Here is a 19,729-nt window from a genome sequence, read left to right on the forward strand (position 1 = left end):
CTGCTTAAAAAAATACCTGGTTTAATCTGTATTTGACAGGTCCATATGCTCACAGAAACATATGGATTACAACTGAAGCTTCTTAATTCTATGTTACCATCAGCAAGAAGGAACCTAAAATGGTCTCCAAACTGAAACAAATGGACTTGATCGTGACCCAGGTCTTGATGAGGACTGTCCCTTCCTGCATGTGCTTAAGTATCTTCTGCATTGCTGGCGTGTAACATCCTGGAGGATTGTGCCCATGATCATCATTACAGACTTAAGGCCTAATTCTTTGCACATGGAGGATGCAATTTAGCTTAGGCATCTAAAAGTTAATTGTCTAAGTCTAAAAGACAGCTATGAAACTTGAGAATCCCTTTATAGTGAGTGAAGAATGGCATTTTCATAGATCATTAATTTCTTCCAAAAATAAATGTTTAAGATGAGATTAATTCCTTTGAACTCTCCTTCAGCCCATTAGCTGTTAAAGAAACTGTGCTGGTTTTGGCTGGGATAGAGTTAATTTTCTTCATAGTAGCTAGTATGGGGCTGTGTTTTGGATTTGTGCTGGAAACAGTGTTGATAATACAGGGATGTTTTAGTTACTGCTGAGCAGGGCTTACACACAGTCAAGGCCTTTTCTGCTTCTCACTCCACCCCACCAGTGAGTAGGCTGGGGGTGCACAAGAAGTTGGAAGGGGACAGAGCCGGGACAGCTGACCGCAACTGACCAGAGGGATATTCCATAGCATATGATGTCATGCTCAGCATATAAAGCTGGGGGAAGAAGAAGGAAGGGGGGACGTTCGCAGTGATGGCATTTGTCTCCCAAGTAACCGTTAGCTTTCCTGGAGATGGCTGAACACCTGCCTGCCAATGGGAAGTGGTGAATGAATGCCTTGTTTAGCTTTGCTTGTGTGGGTGGCTTTTGCTTTACCTATTAAACTGTCTTTATCTGAACCCACGAGTTTTCTCAACTTTCACCCTTCCGATTCTCTCCCCCATCCCACCGTGGGGGAGTGAGCGAGCGGCTGTGTGGGGCTTAGTTGCTGGCTGAGGTTAAACCACGACAGAAACGAAGGTGGTTTTGTATACGGCAGACAAAATGAATAATCCTCTGGAAATGCCTCTGTCTTTCCATTGACTCTAGTGGAGCCTAAATGACAAACCAGCCTTCAGATGGCAGAATTAATCCTAACCCTTGTATCTGTGCTGAAGCTCAATGGCAGGGATGAAGGTGACTAAATAAGCAATGATTTAGTGGAGAACGTCCTGGATTTTAACTCACAAGCTCTGAGTACTATCCCCAAAGGTGCTAATAATCTCCTGAAAATTAACTTAAGTCCATTTCCACCTCTAATCCAGACTGATTCTTACAGTCTATAAAGGAGTTCTTTTGATACCCAGATCTTGTTTGGGACTCCTTTGACCTAGAGATAATTTAAAACACCATATTTCAGTCTACAGTGCCACATTCCCTGAGCTCTAACTCCATTTGTTGTTTATACATTGCAGATTTACAGATTGCACAAGGTTTTTTTCCCAATGAACTCTGTTCAGCAGAAAGCAAGAAATAATGGATTTTCCTATTCTGAACATTTGAGACAAGGTTTTATTTATTCCAACTGAACACCATTTATTTGTGATTTTTTCTCCTTTCTAAGTATAATGGTTTGTCAGCTTGTGTCACTCGTTCTGTATTCATTTCCATCAGCTGTGTCTCTGGCTCCCATAAGAATGCTTCAATTTTGTTGCAAGGCCCAGAAATATGATAATCGACAAATATTTCTAGGTCAAATCCATTGTCACAGTGTCAGTGTGTTCATGAGAAATGCTGATGCAATTAAACACTGATTTGCCACTCCAACTACCAGCAAGACAGATCTAAAATACAGTTTGGTTTATATAGACCTTTTTAAATTGTCCCCCTTTAAGAACCTTGTGAAAGATAATCAGTTATACTGAAGAACTGAACCAGGAAAAATGCTTAATACTTTTATGGTGTTTTGCATTTTACTGCTGTACAAACATTAACTAATTAAGCCTCACAATACCCAAGTGAGGAATGGAAGGAAGCATTATTACAGTTATATATTATAATTATACTGTCTCATTTAGAATTTCCTGGCTTGTGACTTTTAAAGTAATTATTATAATTATCATAAAACTAATAAAAAGTCAGAAACAACCTTTTTTTTTTTCAGTATGAATGTGCTCTAAGCTAAGCAAAGAAAGAGTTTACAAATGCGTAAAAGCACACTTATTATTCATATATCTCAGCTTCTATTTTCCCTTTGTCCATCTGAGTCCACAGGACTTGGTCTTGCTTCCACCAAAGGGGAAGAAAATCTTGCCAATGACCACAGTGTGTCCTTGATTTTAACAACAATTAAAAAAAAAGTGTCTGAAGTGAAATTATCTCTGTGATTTTTACTATTTGCTAAGAAACCATTATGAGATCTTGATATAAAACATTCTTACATGTTCCAAACAACATTATAAAGTCTCTATGATATCTTGTAATTTGGATTAATTTTTAATTTATTATGTAAAATAGTTTTTCTCTCAAATACCTCTCACCAGTGTCTGGATTCCTCTTCCCAATTCTAGCCATCTAACAGCTCACTGGCATCCTTTAGATACAGGTAGATAGGTTCCTTCAGAGAATGGTTTCTGCCATCTCTCTGATATATCTATCTTGTAATGAGATGATTTGCCCATTGGAGATGCCTTTGTTCTCCACTAATAACATAGTCCCATACATTTCTCCTATAATACTGGAATTTTCAAGGTCTATGGGGACAAAATCCATTTTAGTAACTATAACATTTGAACTTTCAATTGGCTCCATCATAATAGCCAGCTACTGCGAATTCTTAGGAGTTAACCACAGCGGGATCAGCCTCTAGGAGAAGCTTCCTTCTAAGGCTGTAATCAACTGTAATCAACAATTTGGAAAAGGTTCTCAGGTAGTTTCTTTTAGCTGGAAGCACAGCAGTTGTGATAATTTCTCTCTTCTTTTTTAATTATGTAGTATAGACTCAACAGTACTAATGTATGTACAGTGGATCCAGCAGAAGAGAAGAAAGAGAAGTAGTCTAATGAACCCAAAATACACACAATACTGTTTTGTTGACAGCTGCTGGAAAAAGAAACAAAGAAGTAAAAAGATCTGATAATATCAAGCAGGTCAGGCCAAGATTAATAGAAGATTAATAGGAAGATTAATGTTCCTAACTTGCAATCCAGAAACCAACCAGAGCACTACTTAGTCTTCTAGGTTGCTACCTACTACCTGCATACCTCAACCATGGCAGGACACGGTGCTCAGTTCATCTGCCTACTAGAAAAGGAAGTCACCATCAAATGCTACCAACAGTGGTTTTCCATAATACAGCTCCTTTTCTGCAGCAAGTTGCCAACACAGTCCTTGTGCTAGTTGCAGATAGTATTTTGACTGTACTTGCCTTATGACAGTAGAAAGACCATCTGGCTAAACAAATGTGGTAATCTGATTTGTTTGGCCAATGAACTGAAAAAACCCACAATGGCTTGAATGGGAGTTCCCAGGAGTGCGCAGTCCAGCATCTTCTTTTGTAGACTTCCAGATACTATATTTGTCATTTCAGGACGAGCTTGGTAACAGATTATTTGCTTGTGGAAGTTACCAGGAGAGAAGGAATTTCCATACAGAAGACAAAAAGAGGTGAATATTCTCATCACAAAAAATTAGTTTTAAGACCATCTGTCATTCTTTTGCAGAGTATATCATATGTTATAAACCAAGAAACTGGTAAAATGCAAGCCAAGTCTTGGTCCCACAGAAGGTGTCGAACCTCCCATGGATTTGAACAGGACCATTGGCTATTCAATTTGTTCATTTATAACCTTATTTAAAGACTGCAGTACAGTTCTTATCAGAAACATGTACTTTATTACAGATATATAACCTTAAACATGGAACGGATTGTCTAGATAATGTCCCTCTACCAACATTCTCTTCATCATCTGTCTTAAGGTTTAAAACCCTTAGATTTATAAAAATATATGTAATTTTAAATCTTCCAAGGTCTACCACAAGTTTACATTTATCCAGCCTCAATTTCTTCTCTTTTTAATTTCCTTTTATTTCTCAAACCTGTACTGTTTGACACCACCACCATTCATAAAACTGGTGTTACTGCCAAAAAAATTTTAAAAATAAAAAAACGACAGAGAAAAAAACCCCAAACCTCTGACATAGTAAATTAGAAAAGTATATGTTCAAAAATTAAAAAGAAGGCACTTCAAAAATCTTTCTGAAGACATTTCATTTTAGTTGAAGTAAAAGATTCTGGATAGTTCCATTTCTTAAAGTGTTTCTCAGCTCCATTAACAGTGAACAACAAACACAGCTATGCTCACTCATTTTGCTTTGCTATGCAGAATCTTGCCAGAGCTTGTAGACTCATATTTTTAAAAAGTTTTCAGCTATAGAGTCCTCCTTTACCTAAAGGATTGGGCTGGCTTTCTGATGTTGGACTGCCCTTTTCTTAAGGTAAAGAGAGGGACAAACTAAAATAAAATGACCAAGCCCACATCATAGGCTGAATGAGCACAACCAACAGCAAGCTCCTCATTATGTTGAAGTCAGCATCCCTTCCCCAGCAAGGCAGAGTTGCAGAAATTTGAAAGCTGGAGAAGAAAAGGACAAAGGCACACATATCACGTCAGGCTTCATCATTCACCTAGCCGGTGCGCTAGGAAAGACAGAGCAGAGCTAGCTGAGAAGAAGAGCAGAGCAAAGCACATTATGGTTAAGAAAAAGATGGGGATGTAGCTCAAGACTGCATGTCTGACAGTCAGGATTGTGCAGAACCTTGGAGATGCCAAGGTTGCATCTTCTGGCCCACTCCAGGAAGAAGGAAGGCACTTTACTCCTTGGGGGAGAAAACTTTTGCTTTCTTATTATCATAGAATCATAGAATCATTAAGGTTGGAAAAGACCTCTAAGATCATCAAGTCCAACCGTCAGCCCAACACCACCATGCCCACTAAACCATGTCCCTAAGTGCCTCATCTACTCGTCTTTTAAATACCTCCAGGGATGGGGACTCAACCACTTCCCTGGGCAGCCTCTTCCAATGTTTAACCACTCTTCCAGTAAAGAAATTTTTCCTCACGTCCAATCTAAACCTCCCCTGGCACAACTTGAGGCCATTTACTCTCGTCCTATCACTAGTCACTTGGGAGAAGAGACCCACACCCACCTCGCTACAACCTCCTTTCAGGTAGTTGTAGAGCGCGATAAGGTCTCCCCTCAGCCTCCTCTTCTCCAGACTAAGCAACCCCAGTTCCCTCAGCCGCTCCTCAGAAGACTTGTTCTCCAGACCCTTCACCAGCCTCGTTGCCCTTCTCTGGACACGCTCCAGCACCTCAACGTCCTTCTTGTAGTGAGGGGCCCAAAACTGAACACAGTGTTCAAGGTGCGGCCTCACCAGTGCTGAGTACAGGGGCACGATCACTTCCCTCCTCCTGCTGGCCACACTATTTCTGATACAGGCCAGGATGCCATGGGCCTTCTTGGCCGCCTGGGCACACTGCCGGCTCATGTTCAGCCGGCTGTCAACCAGCACCCCCAGGTCCTTTTCCGACAGACATTGCATTCTGTGAATTTACCCAGTGATAGCAAGAATTGAGGCCCTAATACAGTAAATGAGTTTTAACAATTCAAAAAGTGCATTTTTAGTCCATCATGGATTACACTGAAGAACTATTCTTACTTTGGTCAACCTCTTACCTTCCACTATAATGCTTCCATTTCACTATACGAGTGACTTGTGCACTGTTACGGCTCTCTTTTGTTATACAGTAAAATTATCTACACAGTAACTAGGGATTGCTTTTCTTGTAAAGAGTTTTGGGTTTTTTTTCCCCCTTGCTGCTCTTTTGGCTCCAAGACATGCATTTTGTCTGCACAGTAATACAACTTCAGCCATCCCTTAACCCAGCTATTACACCAACGTGCTGGCAATAAAACCTGAGAGAGACTTCTTCAACCAGTGAGCTACATGAACTCACTCACACCACACATATAGAGGACTTCCATGGAATTTTTATACCATTCCAGGCTTTTACTCTACATAGAAGGGAAGGAGAAAAGATAAAAAGTGTTCTTGCCCATTGGTGTACTTCATAGTGACGTGAGCCATCCCACAGAAATCAGTGGTCCTCTTGGGACTACGTACTTGCTTTCATAGTGTTGTATATAGAACAGTATTTCTATGAATCTAGAAACTTAAATATAGCCCAAAGTATTCTGTCAATATGTAAAATGCATGTGCATGAGCCCAGAATAGATGAGAGCAAAGAAAACAACTGAGATGAACAATCACATGGAAATAAAGAACACCAGGTACATGTATAGAAAATGGAAACAAATAACTGAAAACTGTCTGAAGGCAAGTACTATTAGTGATAATGCAGGGATAATGTTTTCATAGAGATTAACTGTTCTGGAGCACTTTTCCCATGCGTAAAGCACAACATACTTTTTATTCAGATAGGTTGATTTGGCAGCCTCTTTATTGCTAGCAAAAACTATTTATTGTGCCTGTGCAGGAAAAATTCCACCCTCGGATAGCCAGAATGCAGTTCTTTTATCTCACACTGACAATCACCTGCAGGATAGAGCTCAAGAGCTAATTTCCCACTGATAGTCTGCTTCTATAGGATGCCTATTAGAAGTTTGTGTGGCAAATTAATAATTTTCAAAAGTCTTTAATAAATTTGGCTACGTGTTAATGTAATTTTTGTAGTGAATGTTTTAAATTCTGCCTTTGGAAACAGATTTGATTTCTTTGGCAAAATGTCATTATTCTCACAGAGAGGTAACAAAGAGGTACATCACTTCAAAAGAAATTGCTGAATACAAAGACGTCTTCTTGTTTCCACCAATTGCCTTTTGTTAGCATTATTTTTTAACTCTGCTTTATTGCCCTGGACCTGCTGGCAGTTTTCTATATGAGCAACTTAATTTTCTGAGAGTGAAAATACGGTTTTCTTACATGTTGTTTTAGAGCATGTGCTCTCTTTCATGATTTTTCATGTTTCAAAGATACCCCAGGGTAGTAGATACAGGAAGCAGAAACTGTCCTTATTCTCCCTACTGTGGGCCGTACATTAGAGTAACCTCAGCTTTCATGTCTCTGTGAAAATAACATCAGGCCCATTAAAAAACATTTTCCTGCTATACAGAAAAACTCCAGGGGAAAAGAATCTTAAAAATAAATGAGCGGATAGACTAATACACCATAGGGGCTAATTTGCGGCACGGAGTTTGCAATTCTAACACAAGGCCACTAACTTGTTGGGCTTCCCTTGTCATATACCGTATTTAACTGTAGCAAGAACTAATTGATAGATAAATAATTGATTCTTCAAGCCAACATTAATATAGCACCCTTACAATTAAATATGACTATTACTATTATAAACTCCCATTTTCAGAATCCTATTTCACATACCAGCATTTCCTCCAGCTCAAAAAAAAAAAAAAAAAAAAAAAGAAAAACATTAGATAAGCTTTAAAGAGCTGTTCTAGACTTTAACCAGTTTTCTTGCTGACTTTTTAAGAACCACCATATACTGGACATCAGAAAATTTACCTTTCTCAGGGCAAATATTATCTGAATTATTACTTTTCTTAAAAAACAAACAAACAAAAACCCCAAACAAATTCCATGTATGGAGATTATATTTTAAAAAGCCAAATATTGGGAGCTATGACTTCCTAAAGCAATAAATGGAGTGTTAAGGCATCACTTTTCAGCACAAATGAGCAACAGAAGAGATAAGAAGAAAATTGTATGTGCAGTACCATTACTATGAAGCTGATGCTCAGCTGTACCTTTCTGTGGCTTCAGATATGCATGAAATGGTATGACTATATTCCGCCAAGAAAACTTTGGGATTTGGTCAGCACTAAGCAAGTGTGAACTCAGTGCAGTGGATTACCACCTAAGTGACTTGCTCTAATCAAGAAACCAGGAGAAGTTTAATATATGTCTCTGTTTATACCAGATTTACCAACCCACGTGTAATATAAGACTGAACGTGCTGAAGATGCTTTATACTGAAATGCAGAAATTGGACCCTGAGGAAAGGAAATGGGGTTTACTCCTGAATGAAGTTAGGAGTGTTAATGGAGTACAGGGGACAGCACCCAACCTGCCAAAGTGACACCAGCATCTGTGGGAGGGAAAGTGGGAAGCAGTGATTTAGTGGGAGGAACAACTGCCTCCCCCTGGGGCTAAGGCATGTGTGTGTGGGTAGGGAGACTCTGAAGGGAATTGAGGACATCTGCATTTCACCGGGACCACATCCAAAGAGCATCACCTTCCAGCTACCCGCGTTTAGCAGCTGGCTGAAAAGTAGTTGGCTGGAGTTTATTCTGGTGAAAACAGATCCATGCTAGGAGGGAGGACGTCTCCTGAAGTCATCTGCAGGCTTTACCTGTGGTGTCCTGTGAGGCTTTCACAGCACAATTTCCTGTGCACTTTTCTTATCTGCACTGGCACATATTATAAAATTAGGCACTGTAATTGCTACATTAATAAACACCAACACAATTAAAAGTGTTTCCAGTACCAAAAAGGTACTTAGTATTTAGAAGAGGGACATAGATCTAGTCAACATGGACACAAGAAGTAGCAGTAGCTGGAGCCTGCGAACATGAAAGCAAATTCAAGGACTGCTCCTTTTAATAGGTTCTTGTGTATCTGGTATTAGCACTAGGGACAGGAATCACACAGCCAAAACTCACGTATCTTGGAATAGGGCTTTAACCATCTCCCAGCCTGATCAGTTTAACAGGGAGGAGCAAAGTAGTGAATACCTTTCAAAGCAACCTGTGAAGAGTCATGAGTATGCATACAGGTATGTAATTTCCTAGTAAGGGATAACAGTAATTCTAGGGTATATCCTTCCAAATGAAAGGGGACACAGGCATCTAGAAATAACTTCGTAACTGAATATACTTCTGTTGAAAGCTGATGACAAGGTCCATAAAAAACCTTATTTCAATTAATGACCTAAGAATTTTTAATTCCTTTTTTTTTTTAGTAGCTTTGTTAACGTGGAAATAATCCCCAACTGACTTTGATATTCACTTTGAGGTGAACTGTAGTGTTGATTTACACTTCTGCTTATACTGATGTTTTTCTGGACTACAGGGAGATTTTATTTAAAGCTGCATATTCAGTTCTGGGCTACCCATCCAACCAGACAGCCAAACTTCACAACTTCTCATACAGGTGGATTTCACACCAACCTCTTCTGAGAATGTTTCATATGTATTTCAGCAAAATGGCAAAATCTCCTCCAGTCTGAATTTCCCTGTGTTGATTACTTTATCTTCCAAACCACATGTTTTTCTCATTTTGTTTTGTTTGTGATTGAATATAAAATTAAGATAGCTAGCTAATTCTCATGTGGTAAGTCATCTCAATTCAGCAATCAATAGGTTTGTCGGTGCAAATAGCCTATTCCTATGAGCCTTAATTAAATATGAAAAGATGGAAATTTACTCTCATTGAAGAAAAATAAAGTTGATATCCCAAGGCACTGGAAACGTTCAGACTATGATTTCTAGAAACCTGACTGGAATCTCAACTAATGTCTACATGATAATAAAAACTGCATTTAACTTGGTAACTGAGTGAGCTCCCAAATGTCTCTCCATACCACAGGATCCTGTAAAAACACCTGATGCTTCACTACCTGCATAGCTATAGCTACCCACAGCAGCACGCGTTGCAGTAGCAGTAATGATTTGCCATCTCAAAGTACCACAAGCAGATGGAGCCGGCTGAGACGCACTGCATGGCTGCGAGAGCCATGGTCCAGACCAATCGGGACCCTTTAATTTTTGGAGTATTCATACCCAGCTACAGTGACTCACAGCTGTCCATCTGGGAAGCTCTGGAAGTACATATCACTAAGGTAATTTAATTTTCTGAAGGACTGATGGGTTCCCCAGGAGGAAAGGGGGAGAGGAAGCTGAGGCATGGAGTCAGATGTCGCATCAGGGTGAAGGGACTCGGTTCAGAGCACCAAGTTCCCGTTTATACCTTACGAAACAAGAACGCCATTTTCAGACCCAGGCCTTGTGTACAAGTGAGATGTTGGAAGCAGACTTCGATACTAGAGGAAAACACTTCTATGTTTTAAAACAAAATACTTTACATCATATTAGTTTACTCCAGTGCTGAAATGAAGTGCCCTAGTTTCAAAGGCTCCTTCAGGAACCCTGTAATACCAAACAGCTTTTTTTTATCTTTTAAACAAACAGAAATGTTTACAATTCAAGAAATGTGACAAGCTAAAGTCCCTGAAAGACCTTAGTTCACTTTGTCTCAAGTAACAAAAACACATGCTTACTAGTCTTCAGAACAAGTTTTAGGATGATCTGGTTTTCCAAATCAAAGTTACCGAAGACCTAAAATGACTAAGAAGTGGTCACAGCTTAACTGTAGACTGCAGATCACAGTGTAGATCCAGAGTAGACATTTGACTAAAGTCTGGCCAGAAGTGCCATACTAATGTGCATGTACGAACCCAGCAAGTCAAAGAAACCCCATCCCATGCCATTCTGTAGGGAAAAAAATCTCACTCCAAAGAAATAAAATAAGGGACATTTATATTTTGACCCATGAAATAATTTCAACCTTGACCTTGCCAAAGACAGCAAGCAAGTGGTTTAACCTTTTTGTATCTCACCTATCCATACATAATATAGAGAATTTATATGCTCCATTCATAGTTATTTTACTTAGATTGCAAGAGAAGGTAATATCTCTGAAAAAAGTACAGTCATTATCACCACTCCCTCCCTCTCTCCACTGCACATCCTCAAGGGTTTTCACTGGTTTCATGAACACCCTTCCTTGTGATGTGGTATGAAGGGAGCTAGGAAACAGGAAGTTTCAGGAGGAAAGAAGTCCCAAACACTTGACTTTTGCAACAGGTTGGGTAAAGCTTGTGAACCACCGATCAGTCTTGACGACTGCTCTGAGGACTACTTAACAATGGTAAAATAAGTACTGTTACAACAAATAGTAGACTGAACACCATAACAACTATGGGACTTGGCGCTGACAATTTGTTTTTTTTTTTTTTCTTTGAAGTCTTTGATACTTTGTGTTAACAATGGCTATCTCCATCCAAGCTGCACCACTCCTTCTGTATTACCCTTCAGGGAAATCATAACCGTATTCATGAATTCAGTATTTTGCTACAGAAATAATTACAGTATTCCAAATTCATCATTTTGATTTCTCTGAGGAATCCAACACAGAGCAAAGGTGAGCTGTAAAGGAACAAGGTCCCTTATAAAAATGCATGGCAGTTTTTGGAACTGGTGAGCTTCCTTCAAAATAAAAGATGAAGTAAAAGTAATTTGCATGTTATTGTTGGAAAATTTACCCAGCCTGGATTCTTTTATCGGGCAATGTTGGAAACTAGGGCATGCATGTACATGGTGAGATTTTTAAACATTCCAGGCTGGATCGTCTTGCCCTGGCCGGACATACTCTCTTCAATGCTTTGGACTCGAAGTTAGTTTCGAGTGCCTCCAGGAACCACATATAACCACAGAATTACAGAACTATTCAATACTTAGTAATAATCAGAGGTTTTGACTAAGCCTTCACATCCTCACACATCTGCTGACTCTGTAAGCCCTGGAGATGCCTTTGGACAGTCGGACTGCTTTATGGGTTCATGTGACCATCATTCCTGCCTCTCATGGAGAGGGTGTCAGCATATGTTACTGAATTGTTCAAGCATCAGGAAGATTCATCCCACAAGCCTGGGCACTCCACAAGCTGTTATTTGGAGCAATTAAGATTTAGCTATTTAGATTTCATCTCTTAGAATTGTCCAACTTCCTCATTTTCTAGATTTACAGTCTCCAGAGATTGTCTGGAGGATATGGGCCATTATGTGCTCTGCAACAGAAGCAAAGAAAAATATATTTTAGCCTTTAAAATTAGCTGCTAGCCATAATGCTGCAAAAAGAAAAGGACTTGTACTTTGCCTCTGAAACTTTTTCTACGAACTTCAGGACCCTTACTCTCACCACTCATCCATACAGACTTAGTTTTTAAATAACTGCTGCCTTTAAATGACAGCTAGCAATGTGTATGTTCTCTACACGTGATGAGAGGAGCTCTCCAGACGCTAGATCCAGCTTGCAGGACTGGATGTTAACGGAGCTTGCACCAGACTTCACAGGACTTGAGTCTCACAATGATAAACAATTTCAAGAGCAGTCCTAAGTGCTTAAATAAGCATCAGGAATTAAAACCCCCATTAGTTTCAGTGAGATTAGGATTTCAATCTGAACTGACTCCATTCTGCGTTTTTAAAGACCCTTAGTATCCAGTGTTGTGATTTACGGCTGTATTTTCAGAACAGTTCACTACCCAGTGCGCTGGTCCTCTTGTGAAAATTACTGTTTTCATTTTACTTTGCAACTTAAATGAGAATCCATGTTTATTTACTGTATTTTATTTTTCAATATGGTTGCTGATCTTTAAAGCTCTGTTTACTAAAAACAGATTTTAAAAGATGTTCCATAAAATGATATTAAGTCCAGCCATTATTTTTCCTGGGATCAGCACAGAGACAGAAATGCCGCAGAAGGGCATGTTACCAGTATCCTCCCCTTCCCCGAATCATTCAAAGTCAGCTTCAAAGTTAACACTGCCTTTGGGGTTTGTTTCATTTTGGTTTTATATGTAAGAAGCATTCTGGCCCTTTGTTTTAAAATTCATGCAGCACAATCTCAGCTTCTGTATGAAACATATAATAAGCCTCTTATGTGGTTTTCTAGTAGACATGCATTTTGGCACAGCTCCTGCCTATTCATGTTTATAAGGAGAAGGAGGAGGAGGAATAATGGCAAAAGCAGTTTTGCATGGAAAACATCCAGGGAACAAGACCATGCCTTTTTTTTTAACCAAGTCCTGTATGAAAAGCAATTGCGATCTCTTTTGGTTTTAAAGTTATCAGAACCCAATTTTAATTCAGCTTTGGAGCACTAAACATATACTTCATCCTGAAAAGCACTCCCCTGTGATAATGCTGGACCACAAATACATTTGCTTTTCAGCATACTGCCTTTTGGATTCTGCTATATTAATTTTCCTTTCACAGGAACTTTCACTGCACTTCTGGTGAAAGGTTTTTTACTCTTTAGGAGCATTTGTTTCTAATGATTTTACTGTAATTGTCGCAAATGTGCAGATTTGTATTAAGTTCTTAAGGAATGCATTAAGAATCTCTACCTCATAGATTGTTCTACAAACCCCCCCAAAGCAAAACTTCCACTGATGCCAATAACATTACTGTTATTTCTTTCTAGCCTCTATTTGTCCATCTACAAATGTGCTGCTTCTCATAGAGCCGCCTTGTAATGTCCCTGGATCAGGGCTACTCGTTGCTTTACTTGTTTGCATCCAATGCTATTTCTAATTGTCTCTAATGTAACAATAATAGTTTTATTATTCCATATAAGTTTTAAAAATTCAGTAACACAGCAGTACTATTAACCTGTTTAAGGATTTTTTAGTCATGTTTATAAAAAAATACCTATCATGTTTTCTGTGTGGCAGTTAATTTTAGGTGGTACATCCAACGAACATACTGTCATATTGTCTAGGAAGACTGCTAGCACCCCAGGTGTGATCTTCAGGAAGGGAGCAACAGCATGGGCTAAAATCATTGCATGAGTAGATACATCAGTATTTTCGATAATCTGCCTGATTTCAAAACATGCTGTTGTTCTTTAGCAATACAGGATTGGTACAATATACCTAAATATATTCATTATATTAGGTATAATATACCTAACATTGGTATAATAGAACTGAAAAGTACTCCTATTACAGGGAGAACTTCAGTGGCCAAACCGCACTCGTAAAACCAGCACAGCTCTTCCAGTTAAAAGAGATGATCCCAGGAAAATCAGTTTCTGCCAGTGCAACTGCATCTATGATAGGAGCATCTGTAAACACAGCTGTGCTGTTCTGGAATCCCACTTCTTCACAGCCACTGAAAGCCTGAAATGCAGCTCCAACCTAACATTTTGAGGAGCTCTGTGCCATCTTTAGAAAGATGCTAGTCTGTCTTGAAAATCTGGATAGAGAAAAAGAGGCTGCAAATATATCCACTTAAATTTCAATAGATTTTTGAGATTCTTTTGTTCTACACACATTAAAATGAGGGACTAGGAATCAATTCCCTTCGAGGCAGGAAATGTGAGATAGAAGCCAAAAATATGACAAACCATTTGATTGTAATTAATCAAATGGCATTACTTTTTTTTTATTTAAATGTTATCTATAAACCCCCAAAACATAGCTAAATAATAGATGTGCAATAAATTCACAAAGCAAATGACTTTATTTAATGCTAGCGTTGTATCATGATCACTCCCAACCCTACCCTTCCAGTTAAAGGACCATTGGTGCTGGTTTCTGTTATTAATCCAGAGGATATGCTTCTCATGTTCAGTGACCCAGTTCCAAAAAGTATCACAATATAGAAGCCTATTTTCCACTTAATAAACATGCATAATTCCTGTGAACATTAGCACTGATTATGCACACTTACACACTCTAGGGCATATTCATCTAAACCCAGTGAATTCAAAAGATCTGAAGGAAAATGTATTTGGCCCTCTAGACTGCAAGAAACCCTAAAGAATGATAGGAACAGTCCACAATGTTTTATTGGTATATTTTATTTTAATGACACTTTTGCATATTAATTCCTTCAGCTCTCTGCCCACAGTGCTAATGATGTTTTATGTAAGATAAAAGAATTAAGGACTTTTTAGGATAGAAAAAAGGAACATGAGGAAAGCAAGCAAGGATTAAGCTTAATAGTTAGGATATTCACTTTGAAGATGAAAACCGTAGGTTGCAGACTGTCCAATGCTACTTATCACTATTTCCTGCAGAAAAAGAGGTTAATTGGGATATTGCCAGCAGCCCAGAAGGGCCTAGCTCATCACAGATAGAGCAATGAGAGGGTGAGCAGTGCAGATTCAAACTCTTTTACAGGGACATGATAATTGATTCAGAGTTTCCTACAGCTTGATGAGTACTTAAACCACTGTGGTAAAGATAAGGCATTCACGTTATCTTTGTTACTTAAGAGAGGAAGAAAAAAGACTCCAGTCACTTGATTTTGCTTTGACTTCTAATGTCCTAGATAGTTCTCTGCAGGAGAGGTCTGAAAGATGCAACTCCCACAGGAAAACAGATGCATATACCCTCAAGAAATGTAGAATTTAATACAAATTCCTGTCCTGAGCATTACCCTGTGGTTTTGCATTGGTGCATTTGTTTACAATATATTGGCTTGATTTTCAGCTTTCTCAGAATGGTATCCACAAATTTCTCCCCCTCCCAAGCTCTGTGCAGACTGTTGGGGCAGCTAACTCGGTGTTGCAGCATTTAGGTCTCTTTGTGGCTCTGGGCTTATAGCATATAAACAATTCTCCAGTAAACTATTTCAAAAACTGCTGAAGCATTCACCTCACTCAGTAACATGGAGGAAAACATAAGCCCTAATAGCTTGCCACAGATTCTGGATCCCAAGAAGAATCTATCCACCCAAAAGCGGACCAATATTTTTTACTGAACCTGTTAGATTGCAGACAATGCTAAATATGCAACAGTATAAAGTGTGTTTCTGCCTATTAGCTGCTTATTTAAAAGAGGTGTTCTTGACTAAATATTTTTATAGACACTTCGACTGAAAGTGCTGCAAATAATTTTTCTGTAGAGTCTGTTTGTATAACTGCTATTTATTTTAAGCACTGCATGATTTGTATTCATAATGGAAACTTCAATAGCAAAGGCTTCCAAGCCAAGCTAGAGTAATTCCCCCCTTAGTCAATACAGTCTTCATCTACATCAGTAAACAGCACAGTACAACTGATGCAAATACGTAGAGTGGAAGAGTTAACGTTGAGGACCTGACATCCACATCACACATGTTCTGGATGTTTTACTTCAGACCAACTCTAGCTTATTAGCAGGCATTAGATATAGTAATACATTAGGTGTGATCCCAGGACACATCTTCTGGTTACATTTCATAAAAAAAAAATGCAGTTTCTGTGCCCCAAGATTGTGCACCCCACTCTGTAATTATGATGGAAGAGCAGTAAGTGGAGATAATCAGGAAATTCACCTCAAAATAACCTCCTGATATAGCCCAAAATGTTTTTGCTCTTTAAGCTAAGGATATTTTCTATTGTGTGTGAGTAAAAGAAAAGACGAGCTTTCTTTGCATCTTAGTCTGATGACCAACACCCTTTTACTGGGTAAAAGTAAAAGTGCACCCTGGTGCACATGGAAGTGCACCACACAACTCTCATGAACAAAGAAACGGTGTCATCTTAAGAAAATGTAAATCTGAACTGAAGATGTCTTGTGTTTCTTTGCCAAATATATTTATTGATGGAAATAATCTTCAATAAAATCCAGTTCAGGCCAAGAGATAAAATGTCATCCCTCTCAACTGTAAGTTCATGCAGAGGAATTATTAATCAACACACACTTCACACATTTTCATGCTGAATATGCATTAAAGGAACTGAAATGCTGTTAATGCAATCATAATGATTTGGGTCTCCTGCTGGTGGCTCCTCCTGGAAAGATCAAATTTCGCATCTGGGGTTTTGTCTGCAGCCAGCAGCCGGGGCAGGCAGAATGTCCTACATAGAAGAAGTCGCCACCACTGACAGCACTCAGACTATTAGCTCCTCAGAGAGCCCGGGGCCATTATTTTACAAGCATTTCTGTGACAGAAGGAGAAGTAAAGCTCTGGATTTACTACAGCTAATTGTATTTTTCCTCTGCAAAATTAGTATTTAGCCCTGTATATAGACATTATATATAGAATGACAATAAACTGGACTCAATATATGACGGTACCATTACAGTGCAGATCTCAAAACCCATAACTACCAAAGCAAGGGAGACAATCTTATTTGATGTGCATATCTAAAAATATATGAGGCCATAAAACTAAAAGCCAGATATTGCAGCTTAGTAAGACTACAGAGCTGTCTCCAAATTTCAAGAGCAAAATACTGCTGTGCTCTTCATGTTATTTTTTGCACTACCATTTTTGTAAACATGATATTGAATTTACTCTCAGATATTTCTTCATGAGTAAAGTATCTTGTGAAATACCTGTGAACACTTCAAACACCCCTGTCCTAACAGTTTCGAGCTATTTTCAGAAGTTATCTTTCCCCACAACAGACAAAATCATAAAAAAAAAAAAAAATTTAATCCCTTTACTGTGATGTGCCAAAAAGAAAATAATGATTTCTAAAGAGTTAAACAGTTGACATACTTTATTAGGAACCCGTATTTTGTAAAGACCATTTACTTTCCTCAGAAACATGTAAGAGAAATGATTAGGTGTCTGATCTTGGTGGACGTGGACCGAGTACTGTTTAAAATGGAAGCTATAAATTATCAGTCAATAACAAGCACAATACCTGAGGCAGTAAAAATTCTTTCATCTGAAAAGAACAGTTATTACAGTCAGTCGTTTCTTAAGAAAAGGATTGTAAGGCAACATCTTGAGTCATAAATATTAAAATATGAAGACAGAAGCTTATTTATGTAAGCTGGAGTTAGCAGGTTTTGTTAGACCATTCATTAGAAGGAAAAAGGTAATAATTTGCAGAGTGATCTGGTTCAAGGCTTAAGAAATTTAGGAAAGGACTGTAGCATGCATTTAAGGGAAAAGACAGTCCCACTTGTCTGCAGAAATTGTCAGCGTGCTCAGTATTAACTACTTACATTTGAAAGGCTTTTTTATTTTTATTCAGCCTCACAATTTATCTGTGAACCGTTCTGATCCTACTGTTCATCATTGCCATCCAATATTTTTCCTAATTAAAATTACTTTGAAGTCTCTGACCTTTAGGCAGACACTGGATTCTGAATTAAAATATAATTACCTTTGTAACACAAATACACTTCTTAAGCTGCCCCCATGCTCTTCTTGTTACAGAATAAATACATAATAAATGTAAGGAAAAGACTACATTGAACTTGATAAAATAATGAATAATAAGAAGAAAAGAAACTGAGCAGCCTGGTTTTCCTTTCTTATATAACGAGGGTAAAGAGACAGTAGGGAAAAAAGAAAGGCAATACTTAAAATTTAGAGAAAGAAATCCTTTGGGCACAGTGCATAATTTATCTGCAGGACATACTGCCACGAAACTTCACCACTTTTGCTGAAAACAAAAGAAAGACAGTCTTTTATATGAGTAGGTCCAGCAATCACACGGTTTATATTCCAGTGGTATTACACAGGTACAGTGCGGTTTATTGAACAGGACCACAACCAGGTGAAGGTGAAAGAGGCGCATAAATTGCAGAGTGCAGAGAGTGTATTTCTTGTGAGTAAATCACAGCTTTTTTCCTTAACTTTCGGTTCTGGTCACTGTAGCTATATGAATCACTGGTATGATGAGGGTAGCACTTCCCATTTATCTCCTCATCTTCACTATTGCTTCTCCTAACACAGGCATTCCTTAGTCTAAATGAATGGCAGCTCTTGACTGTATGTTTGCTTTGCATTACTTTGCAACCTTTGCTATGGCCATATAATAGGAACTTAATAAAAAACTTACTTTTACGTAGAGCTGCTGAAACTCCTCAAGGTTCAGTCTACCACTTGGACAGTCCTTTAGAAATCCTTTGTACCACTGTTTTAGCTCATGTTCATTGAACTCCGTGCTCTTCACCAGATCCTCCATCACCTCAGGGGCCAGCTTGCTATTCTGTTTCCCCATTCTGCCTTAAGAAGAAATAAATTAATACAATTAGCCAAGTTGCTGTGAACATTTTAAAGTGGAATTAGTGACAAAGCTCGAGCACATCATTTGTTTCATACTCACTGCTGCTTTTAGTCAAACGCAACTTCACAGTTTCACTAGTGAACAGGAACCTAAGCTATGTTTGAATATTAGAGGCTGAAATGGTGAAAAAGACAACATTCTTCTTTCATTTAGGAGCCTTAAGGCCTGGAGACAGACTGCTCATTTGCCTTCAAGTTAGGTAAATTCTAGCTTTTCTTTACACTAAGGCTGAAAAAGATGACTTCACTTTTTCTTTGAATTTAACAAAACTTTTCACAGATTCAGGGATGTCCACAGAATTCCTCTTTATCTTTGTCTTGAAAATCTCTCCTGATACGACACCCATGTTAGCAGCTGCTCTTCACAGGTACAAGGCTGTGGACAGACAGGCTTGTAACATACAGCATTAGATGATCCACTGGCAGGAAGCAACGCAAGAGTCCACACACTTGGTCTCAAAAAATGATGAAACCAAACTGGAAAAACAAGCGTATTTTTTATATATATGCACATATTTGTGTATATAAACATATATATACACATATATTTATACGAATATATGTACTGTATAGTTGATACACAATAGATGGTTTATATCCCATCGCTATTAACGCTGGAGATATCCACTACATTTGTTATACACATTTTATATACATACTTACAAATATTAAACATAAAACATCCAGAAACACAAAAAATGCATGTGTGTATAGATAAATACAGTAATTTCAGTAGTACTCATGTTGACCCTTTGAGATATTTCCAGGTCCTTTGACGTTTGACCAAAGATGTCTTCTGAGA

At 38.5% G+C, this 19,729-nt stretch overlaps 1 protein-coding gene across 5 annotated transcripts in view; it reads right to left on the bottom strand.

Annotated features, from left to right (window-relative positions):
* Window positions 1–19,729, bottom strand: part of VSNL1 (visinin like 1) — a 95,494-nt gene that overhangs the window by 32,517 nt on the left and 43,248 nt on the right. For 3 of the 5 annotated variants that reach the window (XM_076332734.1, XM_076332735.1, XM_076332738.1), the window contains exon 2: window positions 18,701–18,867. In XM_076332734.1, coding sequence (XP_076188849.1) covers window positions 18,701–18,862 — 162 coding nt within the window. In that variant the 5' untranslated portion in view covers window positions 18,863–18,867. The remainder of the gene's footprint in view (window positions 1–18,700; window positions 18,868–19,729) is intronic. The other 2 variants (XM_076332736.1, XM_076332737.1) reach the window with 1 other exon arrangement.

Source organism: Aptenodytes patagonicus, chromosome 3 (assembly GCF_965638725.1).
Source record: "Aptenodytes patagonicus chromosome 3, bAptPat1.pri.cur, whole genome shotgun sequence".
Lineage (NCBI taxonomy): Eukaryota > Metazoa > Chordata > Aves > Sphenisciformes > Spheniscidae > Aptenodytes > Aptenodytes patagonicus.